This window comes from Pristis pectinata, chromosome 10 (genome assembly GCF_009764475.1).
Source record: "Pristis pectinata isolate sPriPec2 chromosome 10, sPriPec2.1.pri, whole genome shotgun sequence".
Classification (NCBI taxonomy): Eukaryota; Metazoa; Chordata; class Chondrichthyes; order Rhinopristiformes; family Pristidae; genus Pristis; species Pristis pectinata.
The window spans coordinates 35965822-35991431 of NC_067414.1; the positions used below are offsets into that span (position 1 = coordinate 35965822).

The following is a 25610-nucleotide window of genomic DNA, read 5'->3' on the forward strand; positions in this document are numbered from 1 at the left end:
TAGGGCAAAGTCCATCTTGTTTTTTTCTCTCTGTATTAAAGGTGCCTCCAGCATTTTCTTCAGCTCCCAGCTAGTTTCAAAAGTTCACTTAAAAACCCTTTAATTCTTCACAGCATATTATGAAGCTTCATTAACTTTTTGTGTGAAAGCTTTACAGTAAACCCACCCGTCCCTTTTAAGTTTGGTTTATTTTGAGTTGTTGCTGCAGTTCCAACTATCATCCAGTCAACATAAGAAAATGAAACATAACACTAGATGCAATCGTGGTCTATTAAGTCCTTTGCATCTGCTCCTCCATTCAATAAAGTCATGGCTGATCTTTTATCTCAGTGCCACTTTTCTTTATTAACACCTTATCTCTTGAATCCCTTAATAGCCAAAAGAACTCAGTCTCTACTTTGAATCTACTCAGTGACTGAGCCTCCACAGCAGTCTTGAGTGGAGAGTTCCAAAGATTCACTGCCCTCTGAATCATTGCTATGGATTGTGAACAGATTGGGCTCGAGCAGTGAACCTTGTTGGATCCGCTGGTCTTGGCTTCCCAACCTAAAAGTGTCCCATTTATATACTATAATCCATGCAAATGCATTATCCTCAATCCCAATTAATTTTGCCTAATAACCTCTTATCTGGTACATTTTGGAAGGCCTTTAGAAAACCCAAATGCACCAGTTTCAGGCACTTCTTTACTTCTCATGTCAGGATAACATTCTTTCTTAAATAGTAGGGTTATATTTGTTATCTTCCAGTCTGTGGGTACTGTCATAGAATCCATGGAATTTGGAAGATGACTACCATCGCATCCACTGTCTCTATAGCCACTTTCTTCAAACTCTTGGAATACAGGTCATCAGATCCTGAGGACTTATCAGCTTTCAATCCCATTCATTTCTCCATTACGAACTTTTACTAAGGCAAATTTCACTCAACTCTTCTTTCATGTTAGCCTGTTGTCCTTAACTATTTCTAGGATGATTTCTGTGTCTTCTTCAGTGAAGGTAGACACAAAATAGTTGTTTAATTTCACTTCCATTTCCTTATTCCAATTTATCCAATGAAAGATTGAATGGTAATCTCTTTTTGTTGACATTTGTTAAAAATGAATGATGATAAGTGGGTGCTAAGAACATCTGTTTTTCATGTAATGCCATGTGATCTTGAACATATGTCTGATCACATCAGTCATTACAGAGAGCAGTTGTAATCTCCAGTTACTAACTAATTATACTGAACAACTCAACCATGAATACCTGCATCCAAAGGGTAGTTCTAGCTTCAAAGAGTCATTGAGTGGTAGAATTTATATGGCACAGAAGAAGATCATTCAGGCCATCAAGTCAATTCTGTCTCTCTGCAGAGCAATCCAGTCAGTTCTATTCCTTTTTCTTTCCGTGTTATACTGCAAATTATTTTCTTTTAAGTGTCTCTCCATTTTAAAATCCCTGATTGCTTCTATTTCTATGACAGGTATTGAGTTCCAGATTATAACTACTTTTTGTAAAAAAAAATGTTTGCTTTTACACATCTCCCCTGTGTTTTTTGCCCATCACTTGAACTCAGTGTTCCTTTATCCTTGTAATATTTGCTAATGGAAATAGTTTTCCTCTATTTACCTCATCCAAGCCCATCATGAAATTATAAATTATTCTCAAATCTCCTCTCAATCTGTGTTGTGCTAAGGAGAACAATCCCATATTCTCCAGGGACCTACCTTCTAGCTACGATCCCCATTCCTGGAACCATTGTACCAAACCTTTTCTGTATCTGAGCATTACATTTTAGAATGCATATGTTGGCCATGGAACACAACACAAATCCTCCAGTAGGATACCCCGGCTAAAGCAGTTAAATTATGAGAATAGTTTTAATACACTGTATAGAAGAGAAGGTTACAGTAATCTTAGGGAAGTGCTTAAAATGATTAAATGGTTTCACAATATAAACAGAGTTGTTCTTCTTGAGGGGATGCCCAGACTAGATGGCAATACTTGAAGATTACAGCCAGGCTAGTCAGAGATGATGTCAGGGACACTTCTTCACATGAAGGGAGCTCTCCAAGCATCTGTTGAGGTAGAGGAACTGAAAAATTCTTAACTACATTTTATTATATTAAGAATCATTAAGATAAAAGGAAGAAATGCAGGTAAATGACATTGAGATATATTTGAGCCTTGATCTAACAAAAAATGTTACAGCCTTGAGTGGCTGAATGACTTTAGCAAAAGCATGTATTTATATAGAGTCTTTAATATGGTAAATTAATTCTAAATAATTAATGGAAGTCCTATCCATGTATATATATATATATATATATAATATATATATATATTATCAGGATAAATGACGAAAAATTTGGCTTAAGAGAGAGGTTTTACAGAGTGTAAGGAGGTGAGTGCAATGAAGTGATGAAGAGAGATTTAGGTATTTAGGTGGCGAATTCAGTGGTTAGGACCAAGGTGGTTGAAATCATGGAGGCCGCTGGTGGAAAAATTACATCTGAGGGTGCACAGATGCCAGAATTGGAGGATTGCAGCGATATCAAATACTTGTAGGAATAGAGGAGGTTACAGAGAAAGGTAGTGAGCCTATTGAGGGATTTGAAAACAAGGATTATTGTAAAATTGAGATTTTGTTGAAATGGGATGCAGTGTGGATCAGTCAGCGCAGGGATAATAGGCAAATGAGTCTGAGTTAAGAGACAAGTGGCAGAATTTCAACTGAACGTAAAGTTTATGTAAGATAGAAGATAGAAACTATGGGTCTATTCTAGGTGGCGGCTTGTTTGGTGAAATCTTCTGCTTGGATCTCAGGATAATTTCTGTTTAATTTAGTGTAAAATCCATGAGGGATTCCATAGATATCTGTAGTGAGGTCTCCCCATGCCAGAAGTTCCAAGAGATCTCACTGGTTCTCCTAATGCTTTGGGTGCCACTTGATTTATGGATCTAGAGTCGAATGGGCTCTCTGTTTCAGGCTGGAATGTGCATGGTGGAGGATGAAGTTGACAGGTCATCGTCTGGCAGTGAGTTGTGCCACACAGTCCCCAAGGTGTGTGATAATAGAACAGGCATCAGACAAAAGAATCATTCAGACTCAAATTATATGTAGGGAATCTTCTTGGCTAGGTTTCTTGTAGTGTCAGAAGTTGGTAAATTTGAACATGTAGGGCACTGTAGCCGATGGAATATTTGTGAAATACAAAGGAGAATTAGATTGATTGGAAAAGCAATTAATAACTGCGGCATTTTCAGATTAAAGCAAGGTTTATATGGAAGCCTGCCAAATAGCTCATGCCATGGCACTGGATTCTGTTGTCCAACAATGTTTTTACAAAATGCCTTAACTGCTGCAAAGTGTCTCAAGGTAATTCAAGGGGCATTGTCAGATTAAAGGCAATGCTGATCCACATAAAGAGATGCTAGATCAGGCCACCAAGGGGTCCTTAAAAGAGGGCAAAGAGGCAGAGAGGTGAAACGGTTCAGGGAGGGAATGCCAGAGTTTAAGATTGTGGTAGCTGAACGCATGCATACAAATGGTCAGCCAGTTGAAATTACAAACGGGGGGGAAAAAAAACACGATTAGAGGACACCAGGGATCCCAGAGGGTTCAAGGATTGGAAATGGTTCCAGGGATAGAGTGGGATACGTGTGCACCATTAAAATCTCACTCCATGAATTGCCTTTGACCATCCTCCCTAACTCCATTACTTGGCATCTATTTTGCATCAGGGAGGTGCCCTGGTCCAAAGATTCTTTGGGGTTGCTTTTGTTTTGCTGCCATAATTCAATCAAAGGAGTGAAGGAAACCCATTTTACACATGCGCGGGTTTATTCTGCACCCAGATAAAGTTGGTGAAAAAAGCTCTGAGAAAATTCTTGGCCAAGGTCAAAGACAAAAGAAATACAAAAATCCAGTCCTGATGCAGGGTCTTGACCTGAAATTTTGACTTGCACCTTATGCCTCCGAAATGCTGCTTGACCCACTGAGTTCTTCCAGCATTCTGTTTTTTTTGTTACAAAAATACTATTGGTTGTTTTATTACTGCAAGTGCACAGTTTCTAATTAGAATCAAATGAAATAATATATTTTGCTGATGCATCACACATGACATTTAATAACACTCGAAGCAAAGTATTGGCCATCCTGCAATTTTCCAGATTTAAAGCTGTCCCAAAAGTGAATTGCTTTGGAGTCTCCAGCAATATCCCCTTGAAACCAGTGCAGTGGAAGGGAATTCAGTGCAAGAGCTTAGTGTTCCCTGCAAGTAAATACATGCATCTCTTTCCACAGAAATTGGCTGTTAAATTTTCCATCAATGTTTTACTCTTTGAAATATTTTTCATCTGAAAAAGTTTTTATTCATCTGCATATTTCTAACAGCATTGCTAGGTGTCTGATAACTTGCATCCACCCTTGTGATAACCACTGTTCAGGTACGTATTGTAATTTATTGTAATGAACCCATGTCTTGTAGTCATATGCAGTAGTTAATGGCACAGGACTCAGTCTGTGTAGACAATCACATTAAGGGTGTGTGGGCATACCTACCGATGACATGTGTACCCCTCCTCTGTACTTTCCCTTACCTCCACGGCAGTCTTTGGCTTTCTGGCTGTGATTGGGGAATCTTGAAGTCTCTGACCACCATCCCATGGTTCATGCATCAACAAGATGGTGGCTGTAAGCTCTTCGGGTAGCTGCTGTCAGGAACCATTCTTACATGGGATTCTTGGTAATAATCACCTTAATGATCTTCTAATCATTTTGTTTGCCAAATTTGTTTTCTGTTTATGGATCACTTGATTGGACACTAGCTCTCATTTAGAGTTCCAAAAAAAAAGGATGAACTTCAATATTGAGGCACATTCTCATTACAACTGCAGGCATTGATTGATCAGGCTTGTTGGTATCATTCAAAGGTGACAAATAGGCCAAGAGATGCATGGCTGGGTCTTTGGTGCACTTCTAGTGCCAATCCAACAGCAGAAGGAACATCAAAATGTTCATCTTTTGATAACTGTGCAGGATTATGAAGTGTCTATGGTCTATTACAGGATACACTCTAATATAACCTGCATGTATTCTGTTATATCCTGCTCTGCTGAGGAGGAGCAGTTGCAGCTGCTAATGAATGTTTATGAGCAAAGGAAATTACCTTACAGGAAAAAAACAACTGCTCCTCAAGTCTGCCTCTCACTGACTATGCCTGGCATATTACGATAAGTTTTCCAGCACCTCCATCTCAGCTGCAGTCACACAGTCTCCTGAGTGCGGCAAAGGAACAGAAACAATCCAGGTCAATGAATGAAATAAAACTTGTAATATTCCATTCTGCTCTTGCCTGCTGCTCAGCTGACTGAAACCAGCCCATAATAAAATGCGCTGACTGTATTTCCATTGCTGATTTTGTTCTCTTGCCCCAATCTATGAGTCTACCTTGATCCTCCCACAGGGAAAATAACATTAGTTTATTTTAAATTCAGTGCATGCTTGAGACCTCCATCTGTCATTTGAGAGTCTCTTTGGACCTCAGGGCCTCCCACCCAACACTAAAGGTTCCCCCTCTGACACTTATTCCTTCTTGAGACACAAGAGACTACAGATGCTGGAATCTGGAGCAACAAACAATCTGCTGGAGGAACTCAGTGGGTCGAGCAGCATCTGTGGGAGGAAAGGAATTGGTGACGTTTCATCTCCTGATACAAGATTTTGACCCAAAACGTCAACAATTTCTCTCCTCCCACAGATGCTGCTCAACCCGCTGAGTTCTTCCAGCAGATTGTTTGTTGCTACTTACTCCTTCTCACCTGACTCTTAATTTCCACCCCCTCCTCTCCAAATCTTAAACCCCTCACAGACTCTTGATGACCTTACCTGATATCTGTCTTTCAAAGCCCTCCCAACTCAGAGGTTCTCCAATCAGGCCTCCCCAGCTCAGCTGTTAAGCACCCTCCCCTCCCCCAAAAAGACTCACATGCCCCTCAGTCTATTCTTTTAGTTTTCATTCTTTGTATTTTCATTTCGTTTTGAAACTGGGAGGACCAGAAACTGCTTTAATAAATTGCACAATTTTCAAGGGCACTTTGGATGTTCAGAAAATATTGCTATATTTTTAATGGCAATGACATTTAGATGTACTGTTCCCAATGCCATGCCTCCCACTCCTTGGTACAGTATAGGTCAGCATAAATGTACCACATGCGCTAAATTTAGAATTAATTAATGTTATTTTTTCCAAGCTGCAGTGGAGCCTGTTAAGATGCACTAAAGCTCAAACAGCAAAGACAGGTGTAAATGACAAATATTATATCCGGACGACTGAAGGATATATACTCACAGATTGACCATCAATAAATGTGAATCTTCATTCATACCAGTCCAAACACAAGCCTGACATGTTGTTAATGATCTTGTACTGTACTGTGTTTTAAAAAGACTATTATGGAGCGAATATAATGATCTGAGGAATATGTCACCTTTGCAGTTATGGGTCAATAATCTAATAATGTCATTGGAACTAGCCTGTTTCCTACCTTGTACAATGCTTTTACATGCAGTCTGGAGCTTGTCCATTCAATAGTAGTCATCAGATCCATTACGGTTGAGCTTTTGACCTCCAGTCTGTCAGGGATGATAGACAGCACTCCTACTCTGGTAGCAGGCCACTTGTGCTTAGTGTCCTGCAGATGCTGCCTGGTTTATGATCAATTTACTCATTTAGTTTGAGAGGACTGTGGTTGTTCATTTGAGTATGTACTGCACAGAGAGTGCTGTGGCTTGGGTTGAGCTTGAAATCTCATTGAGCCATCTCTTTCTCCTTGCATAAATGGATCCATTGATGCCCATTCCCATTCGCCTCCAACATGAGAAGGAACGGAGGGAGCCCATAGATCAGGGCAACCTCATAGAAGTGGCAGGAGTAGATGGTATGAGGGCTGGTGAAAGACTCTGGTCAGGAGGAAATGTCCAGCATGTATGCTCTGGAAGCAGATGTTCAATGCACATCATGCTGAGCAGCAATGACTTCACTTCCTAAGGAGGTGGAGATAAAGATCTGACACATGTGGCAGGCATAACTGCAACCACAGCACCATGTCTTGACTGCTCTGCTTGTGGTTGTAAAGATGACAACAGTCCAAAATATTTTGGCAATCAGTCATTCCAGGCTTGTGCTGGACATCATTAACATGTTTTCGTACAATGCTCACTGTTGCATCAGGGAGGTGTTGGAAGGCGTCTACTGAAGAGGACAACAGGCATCACTGATGTGGGGTTAATCAAAATTTCAGGATTCCCAGTGGTGCAGGGGATAATAGACAGCACCCATGCTGCACTGGAAGCTCCACCTCAGAATGTGGAACTGTACCACAGCTGCAAAGGCTTTTGTGACTTAATCACCTAACAAACCTGCAAGTCTCTGAGGATCTCTGTAATTAGCAAAGGTGGTGTGATTCTTTCAGCTGCTGAATGCTCTGCTTCTGCTGTAGTTAACTTATGGAGTTAACTAGATCACTGGAGTCCAAGTCTACATAAGAATACACATTGGAGAATAGGAGCAGGTACCTCAAGCTTGGCCTGCCATTCAATACCATCACGGCTAATTTGCCCCAAGCCTCAACTCCTCTTCTGTGCCTCATCCCAGGAATTAACCAAGTGAATCTGTTCTGGACTGCCTCCAATGCTAGAATAACCTTGCTTAAGTAAGGGGACCATATCTGTACACAGTACTCCAGGTGTGGCCTCAGTAACATCCTCTACAATTGTAATGATACTTCTCTATTTTTAAACTCTAACTCCTTGGCAGTAAAGACCAATATGATATTTGCCATCTTAGTTTCTTGCTGCAACTGCATGTTAACATTTTGCATTTCATGCCAGAGTCCTCTGTATTCCATTCATTTGCAGTCTTTTTCCATTTTGATAAGAGTTTGACTTTTGATTTCTCCTACCAAATTGCATGACCTCACATTTTTCTACATTAAATTCCGTTTGCCATGTTTTTGCTCACTCACTCAATGTGTCCTGTTGTGGAATCCAAATATCCTCCTCTTATTATATTTCTCATATATTTTAAAGGAGATGTGCAGGGCAAATTCTTTACACAGAGAGTGGTAGGTGCCTGGAATGGACTGCCAGGGGTAGTGGAAGCAGATACAATAGTGACATTTAAGAGGCTTTTGGATAGGCACATGCAGGGAATGGAGGGATGTGGATCATGTACAGGCAGAAGAGATTCAGTTTAATTTGCAGTTGTGTTCAGCATAAACTCGGTGGGCCAAAGGGCCTGTTCTGTTCTATATTCTATGTTGATTATAGACTCCAGCATCTTCCCATTAACAGATGTTAAACTAACTGGCTTATAATTCCCTCCTGAACAAGGGCATTATATTCACTGTTTTCCACTCTGCTGGTATTCCCTCAGAACTCAATGCCAGCTTTGGCACAAAATTAGAGTTGCACGTGTCAATCCTGCATTCCTCTGATCTGCAAGTGGGATGCATGTGTGACTTCATTGTTCAATTTGCAAATAATGCAAAATGTATGTGCTTGCTATTCATGAACAAAAAGCAATACTCTGAGTGCTGCAAAAACTGATGCTATCCAGCACAATTTTATTGCCATTATATCTTTAACACACTCAAACTAAGGGTGATTAAAGCTTTGAATAACTAAATTATAGCCTTGTGTATGGTAACATCACATAGACTCACTGACATAGAAGCTATCAACAGCTGACCTGAAGTTAGGGCTGTTTGGGACTGAAGTATGTTAGATCAAGTGAAAGTGCTTCTCAGTGGATGAATATGCTAATATAGATAAAAATGTTGGAGTCAAAAATTGTAAATAGTTTCCACTATTGCACCTAGTTTTAGTGTTCAGTATTGAAGATTGGGTACAGAATACAGGCCGTCCCTAGGTAAAGAACAGGATTCGTTTTTACAGGTGTCCTGAAGCTGATATTATCCATAAGTCAGAACATACACAAAAAACACACAATATGGTAATCATATCTCCACAGTATTGTAGTGAATAGCATCAAAAACACATAAGGCTGATAAGAACAATTACTAAAAGTGGAGAGAGAGATGAAAGTAGTTCTGCCATTCACAGAAATGAATGGATTTTTGCATTTAATAATATTATCAGAGCTCATTTGTATGTAGGGTGTGTCCATTAATTGAGGGGTTTGTAACTCAGGGACACTCTGTAGCAAAGTTTTCATATTGCTGGCAAGAAGCCTCATCTATCAATTCAGCAAAGAGGAACATTGTGTACTTAGACTTAAGACATGCAGTACTGAGAAGCTAAGTTCCCTGCTGACTGTTCAAAGTTAAAACTTGATCTCAGTGGAGCAAAGGTCCTCTTCCCTAAGCAGTCTAAAGGTTTCCACTCCCCATAAAAACCATTCTTCAACCCACTCAGAATGTCAGTTTGATACAGATTTTTCAAGCAATATTATGTCTTATTGGAGGCAACATGGATCTTTGGTTTTCACAGAAGGGTTATGGTAAAGTTAGAAGGTGAAATGAATATTAAAATGGAAATGTTTTACTGGGTGTTTATAGAAACATAGAAAACCTACAGCACAATTCAGGCCCTTCGGCCCACAAAGCTGTGCTGAACATGTCCCTACCTTAGAAATTACTAGGCTTACCCATAGCCATAGCTATAATAATTATAATTAGAATGATGAGTGGTGGTGGGAAGGGAGACAGAGTAACAAATCTCACTCATATAGGACATAACACAAAAATATTTGGGAACCTCTAATGTAGATAATGGCCAAATCATCTCAATAAAAAATGTAGATGTAAGTTTCATGCAGTAACAGTGCTAATAAAAAAATATTTGTATACTAGCTATGCAAGTTACCCCTAAAACACTTCTCCATTTCCTTTTAGAATTATTTCGATGGCAAACTCTCTCCTCAAGGAAAGATGCCTTGGATTGAATATAATCATCAAAAAGTATCTGGCACAGAATTTATTATTGAGTTTCTTCAAGATAAACTGGGTGTTAACTTAAATAAACATCTGGATCCCAGTGAAAGAGCTGTTTCAAGAGCCATTACAAAAATGGTAGAAGAACACTTCTATTGGTGAGTCGATAAAAATGATTCCAATGAAGGTAAAATCTTTCATTGTGGTATATTGTGAGAATATTTTTGTTATTTAGTAGGAAATGGAAAGATCAAATGAAAGTCAAGTGTGGGGATAATTTCCTGCTGTTGTGCTGTTGGTGTTCAGAGTGCAAGTTCACATGGAGATCCCACTGATGTCTGAAATATTATCCAGTTTGTTCACAGTGTGGTGTTCAGCTGACTGAATTTCACAACTTAACAGTGGTTAAAGGCAGCACAAAATCAACTTAGTGTTTGATGTGGATTCTTGAAAAATGGAAACTTTTCCACCATAAATTGATAGAATTGAGTATAATGGTGATTCTGGGATCCTGTGAGAAATATCCTTGGATTGGTGTTTGCACAAATGCACATGTGTAACTGGAGCCGAGGGGTGACCTTGATTGTTCAGCAAGGTCAGTTTATTCCAATTGTTTATTTGTGCTTCCTGCGTTGTTTGAATCTTGGGCTTGAAGCATACCAAAGATTAGAGGGATATATAAACAAAAAATGCTGGAAAAGAGGCAAAGGGCTGAAGAGGAAGGAATCCGGTAGGAGAGGGCAGGGCAGCAGAGGCAAGTGCCCAGTTGCTTCTTCTTCAGCCCTTTGCCTCTTCTACCTATCACCTCTCAGCTTATTACATCTTCTCCCCCTCCCCCACCCACTACCTTTCCCCTCTTACCTGGACTCACCTATCACCCGAACTCACCTATCACCTGAACTCACCTATCCCCTGCCTGCGTGTGCTCCTCCCCCTCCCCCCACCTTCTTATTCTGGCTTCTACCCTCTTCCTTTCCAGTCCTGATGAAGGATCTCGGTCTGAAACATCGACTGTTTATTTCCCTCCATGGATGCTGCCTGACCTGCTGAGTTCCTCCAGCACTTTTTGTGTATTGTTCCAGATTCCAGCATCTGCAGAATTTCTTGTGTCTTAGAGGGATACATACAGGGGAGAAAAACAAAATCATTGAAATGTTTTTCCATGCTTTCTGCATCCTTAAGGAATTTTAAAGGATGTTTGAGGGAATGAAAGCAAAAGGTACAGGCAAACTTAAAATGACTTCCAGCCCATTGTGGAGCCTGTGAAAAAATGTCTCCATGGAATGTGAATTGTTCATTTTCTTGGGTGAGTTGGGTACTTGGAGGCCTGGTCTGCTTGGAGGTGCAAGGAATCCTCTCCTGAGGGCATTAGCACTGTGCCTGCAGGATGTGTCCATCATATTCAGGAATAAATATAGGAGGCAACGTTGCACTTTGAAGACTCTAGTGATGGTAGCCTTCGATCCTGTATGATGGTGGTTTGTATCACACTGGTCAATTCCATGTTGAGCATCATCTGGTGTGACTTGGGAGCTCCACGCTGGCATGGCAGTCTCTGCTGCACTTGCTGTATGGTCAATGGCTCTCTTCCAGAGTCTGAGTCAACTCTGTCTTTGTATCTTGTATAGGGTGTCCTTGTTGTGGAGGTATGGATGTCCAGCAGGTTGTGGCCCAATAGCCAGTTCATTATACAGAGTGTCCTTGGGAATATGGCCACCATTCATCCAATGAATGTGGTCAATCCACCATGAACATCATTAGCTTAGCAACAAACATATGCCGTCAAGCTTAGCATGCTTCAGGACTTCGGTCAAATAAAAGCAGAAAATGATGGAAACACTTTGCAGGTCAAGCAGCATCTATGGAAAGAGAAACAGTTAATGTTTCAGACCCAGGGCCCTTCATCAGAACTGGGAAAGAGAGAAAAGAAGTTAGTTTTCATTCATTGAGAAAGTGGGAGAGGGATGGGTGGAAAAAAAGGGAATATCCATGATAGGGTGAGACCAAATGAGTAAATATAGCCAGACTTTGGTGATCTTGTCCCACCAGGATAAGCAGGAGACAGCAAAGTGAAAACTGTTAAACCTTTTCCCATGCTTTGCATGTGTTGTCTAGGCTTGACATACTGTGGAGGAGTGCGCTCAGGTCACAGACTTGATAGACTCCCAGTTTGGCGTTCTCTGTTAGGATGCTCTTGTTCCACATTCTGTTGCACAGTTTGCATCTAACAGCTGCAGCTTTTCAGATAATCCAGATGTTGGCTTCAGTGTCGAGTGACAATTTGCTGGTGATTTGGGACCTTGTAATGTGAAGCTATCAACAGCCTTATCAATGTTAGTTAACAGTGGTATGGCAGCTTCCAGGGACATGACATTCACCTCATAGTGTCAGTGTATCACAGGCTGATGTGATGTGCCCAATGTGTGGTGAGGAGAGATATAGCCTTTCGTTACTAATATTTGATGTGCCATTTCAGCCTACACTGCTGGGTAGAAAGAGTGCTAAAGCAGAGTCAGGTGAATTAGCCTCTCCCTGTTAATACATAAATTCACCATCTTGAACTCCAAATGACAACACATAGCAACTGGATTCCTTGTAGCCCCAGCTTTTACCCTCGGGTTAAGTCAGAAGAGGGTTAGCCCCCAGACATGGGCAAAGTCCAGAGAGAGGAAGGTTAAGGGAATGAACTCTGACAAAAGAAAAGTCAGGAGTGGCACCCAGAGGCAAACTAATTTCTAACTGTGTTGTTCTTCTGGTGACCTCAGGAACCAAATTGGTGCCAAATATAGTGCTCTGCTTCTTTTGGATTCGACCAGTGAGTCCAGAAGGGCCCCTGATGTTTGGAAACCCCTGAGAGTTTCCATTAATTCTGGACAGGCTTGTGCCCTGCAGAGAACACTCCAGTCTCACCACAGAGCAGCAATAGAATGCAGTTGTGAGTGAGAAGCCTGGCTCAGTTGACAGTGAGAGCTATGAGCTGTTGCTCATGGTTGCTGGATTAACTAACACTACTTTATAATGGGTGAGGGACACAAGCTGGAAAGCACAGCTAAGTAAAATGTTACATGATTATTATTCTTCCATACCAAGATATTACACATTTCCAACTCTATTTGAAACATTATCATACCTCAATAGGACACAAAATCAAGATGCAATGTTTTGTTGATTGTGATATACAAGGACTTCAGACTGGCCAATGAACTCACCCAACCTGCTCAGAAATGCAACAAAGTGGTGAAATGAATTAATGTAATAAAGTATTCAGTGGAAAAATGGATAAAAGCTCAACATTTCAGTCAACTATTTGATCTGCACAGTATCTGACCTTGAAGAAAGGAAGGTACAAAATTGAGACAGAAAAGCTGAAGGATCCAGTGACTGGTAGCATTACCCCTATGATGGATTTTTACTGCTTGTTGACCTACATCAAAGGAAACCAGGGGTGCAAGGTCTGGAAAGTAGGGGATTAAGATTTATTGAGGCCATGAGCATACAGGTAATTGGATGCCCCCAATGGGTGGGTGGGGCATGTGGGCAGATCTATAAGGCCCACTGTACAGCAGCAAATCCCAACATCAGCACAGGCTCAGTGGGCCAAGCTGTCTCCTGTAACCGTGACAATGTTATGAAATGCTGATAAATGTAAAAGAGACAAAGAAAATAATTGGAATCTGATAGTTAACCGTTCTTGAAATCTGACCAATTTTTAAAAGCAATAGTGCTCTCAAACAGTGTGTTAATAAATTCAGAAGTAAACACAAAGGGCATTACTCCAGGTCATTCAGAAAAAAAAATTAGCTTTTCACACCCTTCCCTCAGAGGTTAAACACTTCCAACTACTTTATCAGGAAGCTGGATATATTTTCTCCCTTAAACTGATCGACCTTAATAATCACTGCTCTTCACACCATCACTTTTATCTGGAAATCTTTCAGATTCATATGTACGTTCCTGACTCCGGTAAGGGTAAAATCTGGGAGCAGGAAAAGATAGTGATACATGGAATATTATAGCTCTTTGTGATTGTGCCACTTCTTTAAAAGAGTTCTTTGAAATGATACAGTGCTGATGGATGGACCAGTCCTATAACCCAATGTTGTACAGTGACAGACCTGTACCCACTAGTCCTCAGTGTAACACAGAGACAGACAGTGCCCTAACCCATTGTTATACAGTATCAGACTTCTACCCGCATGTACCCTTGTGCCATGTAATGATCAACCAGTATGATAACTGTGTTATGGAGTCAGAGCTGTCCCCACAATTTTGCTATTCCTGATTCTAGAGTTGGAACTCATCCAGGAGATCAGACTAGGCCTGATATGGTAACTGGGCCTTCGGTCCCTGGCAGCAGGTGCAGGCTGGTCCCTGGGTCCCTCATCCATTCTTTGAACACTAAGCACCTTTGCCTGGTCCGAAGGACAGCATAGATCGAGTGGACAGTCAGAGACTTTTTCCCAATGCGACAATGGCTAACGCAAGGGGACATAATTTTAAGGTGATTGGAGGAAGGTATAAGGGGGATGTCACAGAGAGTGGTAGGTGCGTGGAACGTACTGCTGGCAGAGGTTGTGGGGGTAGATATATTAGGGACATTTAAGAGATTCTTAGAAAGACACATGAATGATAGAAAAATGGAGGGCTATGTGGGAGGGAAGGGTTAGATAGATCTTAGAGCAGGGTATAATGTCGGCACAACATTGTGGGCCGAAGGACCTGTACTGTGCTGTAGTGTTCTATGTTCTATGCTCTAGAACATGAGGTGGTCTGTGAGGATGCTGGCTGACATTGGTGGTCTCTGAGGGGCTGGCGGATAATGAGGGGTATCAGTTTCAACAGTTGGTCTTTAGTTGGTTTTCAAACCCTTTTAAACTGTGTGGTGATGTCACTACCCCTCCTGTTGGATTCCTGGCCCTCTTCCCATAGCTTCTCCCCTGGGAAATGGGAACTTTGGCATTCTGGACCACTCGGGGCCACTGGCAATCTTAGCACCGGGAGTAAAGATCACATGTGTGGCAGTTCCTTGGGCGGACCTGCTGTTTTCCCAGGAAATCCCTGATTAGTGTGGGCTCAGTCCCACCTCAGGGTCTGAAACCTGATCTCTCAGACAGGTCTTTTATCGTCTATCATTTCAGCAATGAAGTATCGATGGTGACATGTTCTAAAAATAAACAAAATAAGAACGGATATAATTGTCAGACTTTTAACTGGTGGGCCAATTTTAATGGATCCAAGTCATTAATGAGGATCTGCCCCAGCAATCATTACCGCTGGCTTTTGGCCCCCTGATGTACAAGTTGTAAATTTGGCCCAGCACAGTTTGGATAGGTCACTGTTGCAAACACCGGCTGAAAGTGGGAGCTAGGCTTTCAGGCACCTGAAGTAAAGGAGGTCATAGAAGAAGCTGATAGTCTCCTTGGATAACATGATTTTAATTAGTATGGATGAGGCAATAGAATTCGGAACATGGGGACCAGAGGGACAGATTAGGGGAAGGAAGGAGCTGGGAAATGACATTGTCGCAGCGGGAGAGGCCATTCTACATACAAGCTCACTACAGGCCAAGAAGCATTGCTTTCTTTTAGAAACTGAGGAGAGGATGAGCAGCAGAAGATTGGCAATGGAGAAGAGTTTAGAGTTTCTCCAACTCTAAATGAGCAATAACATGTTGCTTAGTTATGGAATTTGAGATTACAAGCAACAAATCTGAGTTTATAATAACACTGTTATACCGGGAGCACTATGAGGAAAATAGGGCTCTCTGGAATCTTGGGAAAATGAGTGAACTCGAGGTAGATTCAAGTATTTATTGAGATTGGAGGAATTTTCAATATCATCAGGAGTATTTAGCAGGATTTATCCCACAGTATGAAACTGGACTTTTTATGATTATGATTAGTACAGTTTGAGGATGCTAGGATGGTGAAGATGGTGAATGCAGTTCTTCATCATCTAGTTAAAAACAAATGAGATAAAAATCAGCTGTAGGCTCTATAATCCCTTGGCTTTGTGTGGGGCAAGTCATGGCTTACTAACTTGGTTAAGTTTCTCGAGGAAGTGATGAAGGTGATTGATGAAGGTAGAACTGTGGATTTTGTCTACAAGGATTTTAATAAGGCATTTGACAAGGCTCATCCAGATGATTAAGATGCCTGGGATCCATGGTGAATTGGCCATTTGGTTTCAGAATTTCCTTGCCCATAGAAGATAGAGGATAGTGGTCAATGGGACTTATTTTTGCTGGTGGTTTTCCACAGGGATCCGTACTGGGACCCCTGCTGTTTGCCATATATATAAATGACCTGGATGAAAACATAGATGGGTGGGTTAGTAAATTTGCAGACTATACAAAGATTGGTGGTGTTGACAAGATTTGTCCCTTTGTGTACAGGGAGCAGTGTCAATTGGCACATGTTGCTTCCTAGTAACAATGCCTAGAAACCTATTGATCCCAGTTCTTGAATATGCTCATCCACATTATCTGGGGTAGAAAATTCCTGAGACTTTCAACCTTCTCAGTACAGAAGTTTTTCCTCATGTCAGTCCTGAATGGCTAATCCTGAGATTATGATCCATGGTCTGAGACTCTTCAGCAAGGGATTGATGAATTGGTAAAGGAACTAAATAATATTTCGCAGTTTCCTGGTTTTTCTCTCAAATTGTTCAGTTATTTTAATTTGGTTTCTAGGCAGTAAGTCAGTGCTGAATTAACTGTGCTAGAATATGGCTAATATAGGTCACAAATGGATGAAGTGCATCAAAGCTTTGTGAATTTGGGTCACTGCAGGATAAACTACATTAAAGGTTAGCAAATATGGATCATTGCAACAAGACTACATCCAGGTTGTTCAGTATAACTTAATTTACTTTTTAAACAATCCTGATTCTCTTTTATTCTGAGATGTTTTTATTAAAGCGATGAAAGATTACTGTAGGAAATTAAACAATTTTCTATTTTGCACACCATGGTGCCCTGGGCTGCACTAGTAAAGCAGGTAACAGACCTTGTTGGCTTTGTACAAAGTCAAGAAATCATCCTCCATGATCCACTAGTGAATTCTTCCTAGGCCAACAGTCTTGTGCCTTAATACTGACATGAAGAAACACCTCTTTATGCCACATGTTGTTGGAATCTGGAATGCACCACCTGGAAGCAGGTTTAATGCGGAACTTCAAGGGGGAATTGATAAATATATAGTGAGGAATAATTTGCAAGTATAGGAAGAAGGACGTGAAAGGTGGAAGTAGTGAGTTGTTCTGGTCAGTAACCTGACTTGTTGGCTGTGAAGTTCAAATGGGCTTTGCTGATGAGATGTCCAACAGACAGAACTGGTTACCAGGTCTTCACTTTCTCAGGAAGGAAATAGACAACAGGTATGAAGCTCCTTGATTTTCAAAGCTTATATAAAGACAGTCATTGGCCTCAAGAAATAGGAGCCTGACTAATTATTTGGCCCCTCAGGCCTTTTCCATCTTTCAATGATATCATGGGTGATCTGTTTAACACAATTTTCCTGCCCTTTCTGTATATTCCTTGATTCCTCTAATATTCACAAATATATTTATAATAGTTTTGAATGAAATCAATGACTGAGCCTCCATAGCTCTCTGGAGTAAAGAATTCCAAAGATTCACCACGTTTTGAGTAAAGAAATCTCTCCTCACTTCAATCCTAGGTGGCCTACCCCTTACTTTGAGACTCCCTGGATTTAGACTTCTCAGCTAAGGGGATACATCCTTGCTGTATCCACATTATTGAGCTCTCCAGGAATTTTGTACATTTCAATGAGATTACCTTTCATTCTTCTAAACTCAAGAGGAAAGGGGCCCAACCTAGTCAAGCTCTCCCCATCTGACAGGCCTGTCATCACATGAACCAAAAACAAAATCCCAGGAGACAGTCTGCTGAATCTAGGCTGCACCTAGAGTTGACCCAACATGGGCATGCTCTGTTATCTTTCTCCTGATAAGAGTTTGGCCATTGAAATGTTGTTTCCCAAAATGTTAATAGGAAAGCTTTGAAGCTGCCAGGATTCCTTATGTTACTCTGCCAGGTATCTTGGTTGCATTGCTGCTGTATTATGAGAACCTGATTGTAAGCTGATTTCTAGTCAGGTACTCAATCACTGATTTTAATATTGATATAAGGCCTGTAATTGAAGCACTGAGGGAGCTGTTTTTTTAAAGTTCAATATCAGGTCAATGAGATCATGAAACAGGCCCTCAGCATTTTAAATTCTGATTATTGAGGCAGAGTACAATTACATTTCTGTGTGAGTGCTGGTTTGGCCATGATTAAAGTGTGGATGGTCAATGATAGAATGGAAGTTAAAGCTGTAGCAAATGCCCACAGATGATACCAGGCATGGGAAAATAGTTATGAGCAGAAACTGTAGGCAGTGAGAGTTTTTACTAATAAGATTTGCTAATAAGATAATGGGTGGATGATTTTAAAATGATACAGGGTTTTGAAAGGGTGAGCAGAAATATACAGTGGAGATGATTTTCCTTTTGAAATGACTGTGTATGTTGGATCACATGGATTAATTGGGCAGTGTGGACTTCGGGCTGGCAATTTCTATTCAATTCATGGACTGGAGATTGAGTAAACTCCCTTATGTGCACGTGACTTTTCCCACCCAGCTTTCTTCCTTGTTGTACTGAAGCAATCCAATACTCCCAGGAAACAGTAACATGAGATCAGGTTCCTATTTCCCCAAGATGGACAGTTAGTGACTGGCGTCACCCATTTAAATTTTTCACTTAGAGAATGAAGAAAGAAGTTAGAGAATACTTCTTCACATTGAGGTAATTGGAACTTAGAGTTGCTTATGCAATAAGCTAGGACAGACTAAATGGGGTGATGGAAGCTATGTGTGCTCTAATCCACTGGGAGAGCAGGAAAAAGTGAAATTCTGGTGTGGAAAATGGCCTCTTACAAAACAAAATGTTATTTTTGTTCAGGAGATCTGTTTTAGTTCAAGTTAGAGCTCTGTACTGATTGGAATTAACAATGGAGGTTGCATTCAACGCATCCCAACAGTTTTACATTAGACGAGGTTGTTCAAGGTGAAAAAGTCAGGGCAGCGATTATCAGGCACTAAACTGTCAGAGGAGCATGGCAGGCTGACCAGAAGATGCCATCTGTCCAGTTCCTGTCCAGTTCCTGTGGCTCAGCTTTTAACTTGCAACACAGTAATGGTGCTGCTGGGGAAGAAAGTCACCACCAACCTCAACCTATCTGTCTCCATCCCTTTCAACAGTATCCTTACAAGCAATTCCATTTCCTTTCCCACTGAATACTAACAGCAGCATGACACATCTTTACTGCACAGCTGCATTTCCACTGGAGCATGAATAAATGCACAAAATTGTTTTGTGAGCTAATCATACATTTAATTATCTTCATCCCCTGTCTCTGCCATTGTTTATGCTGGCATCTCCTCAAACTGTTCCAGTTTATACTGTCACTCTCCTCATCTTCTCACAAAATGACTTCATTTTTCTCCATCCTGACATTCGTTCACTCCCATTCCTCCGTGGAAATATCTTGGAAACTTTTGCCGTTGCCTCCAGCTGAAATCAGGAATTGATCTGAGGAGTGACTGTTGCTCTCAGCTCCTGCTTGATGCTGTTTTTAGATCCTGACGTATACTTAATGGGAACCCCAACCTCTGTAGATATTGCAAGAATTCCCTCCTGCATTTGAATTCCAACTCATGAAGCAACAACAACAGTGTCACATCATAGACACATTGAGATAAAGGGGCAAAGCCAGGAAGAAAACTAATTTTCATCAGCAAATGTGAGGGAGTGGATATCTTTCCAACTGGTAGCTGTGTGACGCACAGATGGTTGGTAAATATATAATCGTGTGTTCAGTTTCCTTTATTTAGAGTCCTCTGGCTTTGGTATATTTTTGAAGATAGGTTTTACATTTCTTCCTATCGAACTGGAGGATTTCTCCAGTTGAATCAATATGACAGGGTGACTTTTAATGATACTAAGTATACAATGAAGGACTGTATATTAAATTTTAATTCATAAACCGTTCGCCAATGGTAGAGTAGTCTTTATCACTACTGGTAATTTCTTTGTCAGCACAATGGGAGTGCACTAATATATCCTCTGCAAGTTTGACTGTGAGTATATTGAGATCAATGACCAAATGAACTCTTTGTCCATGCTGCAGTCTAGTGAAGTTCATGATTGGATAGGGAGTTATAAAACACTGAGCGGGTACAGAGTTGTAACTTAGCAAACCTTTGTGTCCACTGCTAACTTACCAAACTGACTATAAAACAGTGAGCTGGGTATGAGGCAGGTAATGTCAAACAGCACTGGTATGGGGTTACATTACAGGAAAAATGAATATTTTCTGTTCACTGTATTTGGAATATATTGCATCTGAAATGTTATATTTTTAAACAGAATTTTGGTTGAATTACTTAATAAACAAGGTGTGAGAATCAGTGGGTTTACCACCAGATTGTTGAATTTCCAGCAAATGAATATATCATAGCTTGCATTGGGTAAAAATCAGGAGTGTAAAACAATCCATTAGTCATCAACCAAAATGTACGAGTGGCACAAGTCAATCAGTTCTCACTTCAAAGTCTTTTGTGGGTGATATCTTCACCGTACAATTAGCCAATCATTGGCATTCAGTAGCACTGTAGGCAGCATTACTCACTGGAGTTTTATTGCTGCCTTGGCACGGCTGGTAGACTAAAATGACAAGGTTGACGACAACAATCATTTTGTTCTCTTACAATATTTTTATTAAATCCATGAAAAAAGTACAGAATACATGCATCAAAAAAGAGAGTAAAAATACTACTGAATACGTTGTGTTAAATCATACTTAAGATTACAATACTCTAAATTAATAATCACATATAATAGTTAATAAAGGAAAAAAATTGAAATATTTTATTATAAAAAAATCTACTCCCACTACCAAAAACCGAAGCTGTTAGATGGAAAAAACAAGGAAAAACCCTTAAAAACGTAACAGTGTCAGCCAATGTCTGCGTTTTAGTCACCAAATCAGAGATTTTGAAAATAATTCAAAAAAGGTCCCCACAAGGTTTGAAAGTCTAAGTTAGATTCAAAAACTGAACAGCGAATCTTCTCTAGATTCAGGTATGACATAACATCCCGTAACCATTGAGCATGAGTAGGCGGAGTAACTTCCTTCCATTTAAGTAATACAGCTCTCCTGGCTATAAGAGAAATAAAAGCCAGAATGTGTAAATCAGAAGCCTTCAAAGTTATATCTTTGTCTCCAACAATCCCAAATAGTGCAGTCAAAGAATTCGCTGTTCAATTTTTGAATCTAACAATCATTTTAAACTATAATGCCACTGACCCTACTCATTCCAAGTTGGAGAACATGAAATAAAAACAGAAAATGCTGGGAAAGCTCTGCAGGGCAGGCAGCAGGTGTGGAAAGAGAAACAGTGAACATTTGGGATCTGTGACTCTTAGTTAGCATTTGCAGGTCTTTTTTACTTTCATTTATTGAAGAAATTGAAATACTTTCAGAAATACTATTGACACTTAAGGAAAACTAATAGTGAAAGTGAAGGGAAAAGTTGTGGAAACTTTGTTACTTTATATTACCAGTTCATAAAGAAAGTATTCTGCTAAATTTTGCACATTTTCAAAGTAAGTCCTATAAGGAAGGTTAAAGGCTTCTGTTGCAACACTTAAGATCAAATAAATACGACTGAGGAAACCAGTTGGGAATCATAAAGTATTAACATAAATAATGGAAACAAACAATTTGGTTAAAGATAATTGCTTTCTTGCAGGAATGCATTCATTAGTCAGTCATACTGTTTTAGTGTAGTGACTGATTTTGTTTTCATAATTTTATCACTGTTACCAATTGTTGCAGTTCATGCATTGATTTTTTCCACCAGAGTGGGCACCATTAGAAGCAGGGTGCAATGGTTGCAGAGAGACGATTGCCCATGAACAGGCCACTTTACCAGCTTGCATTTGTGCTGTCTTTACTTTTTTATTTGCTACCAAATTGGAGGTGGGGTTAGAAGGTCTCCTATTGTGAGTCTGGGAACATCTTTGTTTGGAATATTCTCAGGCATTGTAATGGCTGAAGTATCAAACAGTCCACCTGGGTGATCTTCACAGGGTTGAAAATCAGAGGCCAGGCGCAGGTTGGAGGAACAACACCTCATATTCCGCCTTAGGAGCCTCCAACCTGATGGCCTTAACATTGATCTCTCTAACTTCCAGTAACCCAACCCCTTCTTTTTCTTCCACCCCCCCTCCCCTCACTCCTTTGTCTTCCCTTATTCCTATGGCTCCCTTCCCCTGCCTTGATGACCTGCCCATCTCCTCTCCTCCCCTCTCCCATCCTTTATTCCATGGACCACTGCCGTCTCCTACCAGATTCCTTTTTCTTCAGCCCTTGGCCTCTTCTACCTATCACCTTTCAGCTTATTACATCTTCTCCCCCTCCCCCACCCACTACCTTCCCCTCTCACTTGAACTCACCTATCACCTGGACTCACCTATCCCTTGCCTGCGTGTGCTCCTCCCCCAACCTTCTTATTCTGGCTTCTGCCCTCTTCCTTTCCAGTCCTGATGAAGGGTCTCAGCCCGAAATGTTGACTGTTTATTTCCCTCCATAAATGCTGCCTGACCTGCTGAGTTCCTCCAGCACTTTTTGTGTATTGATCCAGATTCCAGCATCTGCAGAATTTTTAGTGTCTCAGATTTGACACAATGAAGTTTAACTGGAGTTCAATTCAGAAAGGCATGAGGTATTGCATGTTGGAAAGTCAAATCAAGGTAGGATTTTCACAGTGAATGGTAGGTTCCTGGGGGGTGTTGTACAACAGAGGGACCTTGGAGTACAAGTACATGGTTCCCTGAAAGTGGAGTCACAAGTAGACAGGGTGGCAAAGAAGGCTTTTGGCACACTGGCCTTTATCAGTCAGGGCACTGAACATAAAAGTTGGAAGTTATAGTGCAGTTCTACAAGATGCTGTGAGACTGCACTTGGAATATTGTGTTTAGTTTTGATCATCCTGCAATAGGAAAGATGTTATTAAACTGGAAAGAATGCAGAAAAGATTTACAAACATGTTACCAGGACTTGAGGGACTGAGTTATAGGGAGAGGATGTACAGCCTAGGACTTTTACCTTTGGGCACAGGAGACTGAGAGGTGATCTTATAGAGGTGTATGAAATCATAAGGGGCAGAGATAGGATGAATGCACTCAGTCTTTTTCCCAGGATTGGGGAATCAAGAATTAGAGGGCATAGGTTTAAGGTGAGAGGGGAAAAATTTAATAAGAACCTGAGAGGCAACTTTCTTACACTGTGGGTGGTATGTATGTGGAACAAGCTGCTACAGGAAGTGGTTGTGGTGGGTTCAAGAACAACATTTAAAGGACACTTGGACAGGTGCATGGATAGGAAAGATTTAGAAAGTTATGGGCCAAATGCCGGCAAATGGGACTAGCTTGGATGGGCATGTTGGTCGGCATGGACCAGTTGGGCTGAAGGGCCTGTTTCCTGCTGTACGACTCTATGACTCTATAAATGCAGGAGGAATTGTCTGGAGAATTTTATTCCCAATTTCATAAACATCCACTGCGGGAACATTTAATATGCTATAAGCATCGTAAGAATCCAGTTTGCATTTGAAAATGTAAAGATCCTCTTTGAAAGAAATTGCACAAATCTCCCCAACATTGACGCAATGGGTTTGTCTATGTGTAGCTGCTAAAACTATCCATTCATAACCTGAGGTGCCAAAACTCATTGTTAGCTGTCCATCTCACCACCACTCAATGACACCAGCCTCCCCTCCATGGACTCTTGTCTTTACCTCTTGCTGCCTTGGTGAAGCACCCAGCATAATCAAAGACCCCACCCACCCAAGTCATTCTCTCTTCTCTCCTCTCCCATCAGGCAAAAGATACAGGAGCCTGAGGGCACGTACCACCAGTCTCAAGGACAGCTTCTATCCCACTGTGATAAGACTATTGAACAGTTCCCTTATACGATGAGATGGACCCTTGACCTCACAATCTACCTTGTTGTGACCTTGCACCTTATTGTCTACCTGCAATGCACTTCCTCTGTAGCTGTGACACTTTACTCTGTACTGTTATTGTTTTTAGCTGTACTGCCTCAATGCACTCTGTACTAACTCAATGTAACTGAAACTGTGTAATGAATTGACCTGTATGATCAGTATGCAAGACAAGTTTTTCACTGTACCTCAGTACAAGTGACAATAATAAACCAATACCAATACCTTATCCCCAGTACAGATTGATGTGGGAAAGAATATGTATGAATTCTTTACATTCTTGCACCACTTGATTGTGATTTATGAATGTGACATTGTTGCTTGTTTAATATTACAGGGCCATTGTATACTGTCAATGGATTGACAATCTCCATGAGACTGGAAAAATACTGTCTGTCTCAGGCCCATTCAGTGGTTTTCTGAAATGGATACTATGTCATCTAACAAGAGGAATTGTTAAACGGGAAATGTATGGTCACGGCATTGGCCGTTTCTCAAAGGAGGAAATATATACTTTAATGGAAAAGGATATGCGAGCACTTTCAGTCATCTTGGGTGAGATAAAACGTTATTTTAGTATCATATATTACTTACAGTTTAGTTCACAGAAACAACCTTTGGTCAAATTCAAATCCCGTTTTCATTGGATATTAGTTTGCTTTCAGGTAGATATGAAAGATTTTGTGGAACAATTTCGAATACAAGCAGGGGAGTTGTTCTTGGAATTCTGACTAATATTTATCCCTCAGTATTACTAAAATATATTATCTGATCATTAACACATTGCTGTTATTGGTTCATTCAAATTGCTTGTTGTAAAGGGCTTTGGCACCCTTTGGAAGGTGTTCTATAAATGCAGTTCCTTTCTTTGCATTGCAAGAAATTGTCTTGTCTCATCAAAGATCCTGTTGCTCAATGTGTTTTCTACTTGAATTTCAGTAACGATAACTTGTAAGAAGATTAGGTCTTTCTGATGTCTTAAGTTCCACATTAGACTTCATCAGTTTTTATGCATTTTATCTTTATTCTCCTTTGTGATATTCTATTGACTCACATCTTCCGATTAAGAGATGGCTCTTCTGTTTGGAATTACCAGCTTTTAACCTAAGTAATTGAGTAAAAGTTCAGAAGTCTGAATGAAAATGGAAGTCACGAACTTCTGTTTACCTGATTTCCAATCTGGAACAACAGTACTTAAGATAAGATAAAATAAGATTTCTTTATTAGTCACATGTACATCGAACCACACAGTGAAATACATCTTTGTGTAGAATGTTCTGAGGGCAGCCTGCAAGTGTCGTCATGCTTCCGGTGCCAATATAGCATGCCCATAACTTCCTGACCCGTATGTCTTTGGAATGTGGGAGAAAACTCTGGGCCTGATGGAATATTCTCCAGGCTGCTCCGCGAGGTGAGGGAGGAGATTGCTGAACCTTTGGCTAGAATCTTTGAGTCCTCGTTGTTTACGGGAATGGTACTGGAGGATTGGAGGGTGGCAAATGTTGTCCCCTTATTCAAAAATGGTAGTAGGGATAGTCCAGGGAATTATAGACCAGTGAGCCTTACATCTATGGTGGGCAAGCTGTTGGAAAGG

General features: G+C 40.6%; 1 protein-coding gene across 3 annotated transcripts in view; it reads left to right on the forward strand.

Moving 5' to 3' along the window:
• Positions 1-25610, forward strand: part of faxcb (failed axon connections homolog, metaxin like GST domain containing b) — a 46283-nt gene that overhangs the window by 11623 nt on the left and 9050 nt on the right. For all 3 annotated transcript variants that reach the window (XM_052024638.1, XM_052024639.1, XM_052024640.1), the window contains 2 exons: positions 9903-10099; positions 24354-24571. In XM_052024638.1, coding sequence (XP_051880598.1) covers positions 9903-10099; positions 24354-24571 — 415 coding nt within the window. The remainder of the gene's footprint in view (positions 1-9902; positions 10100-24353; positions 24572-25610) is intronic.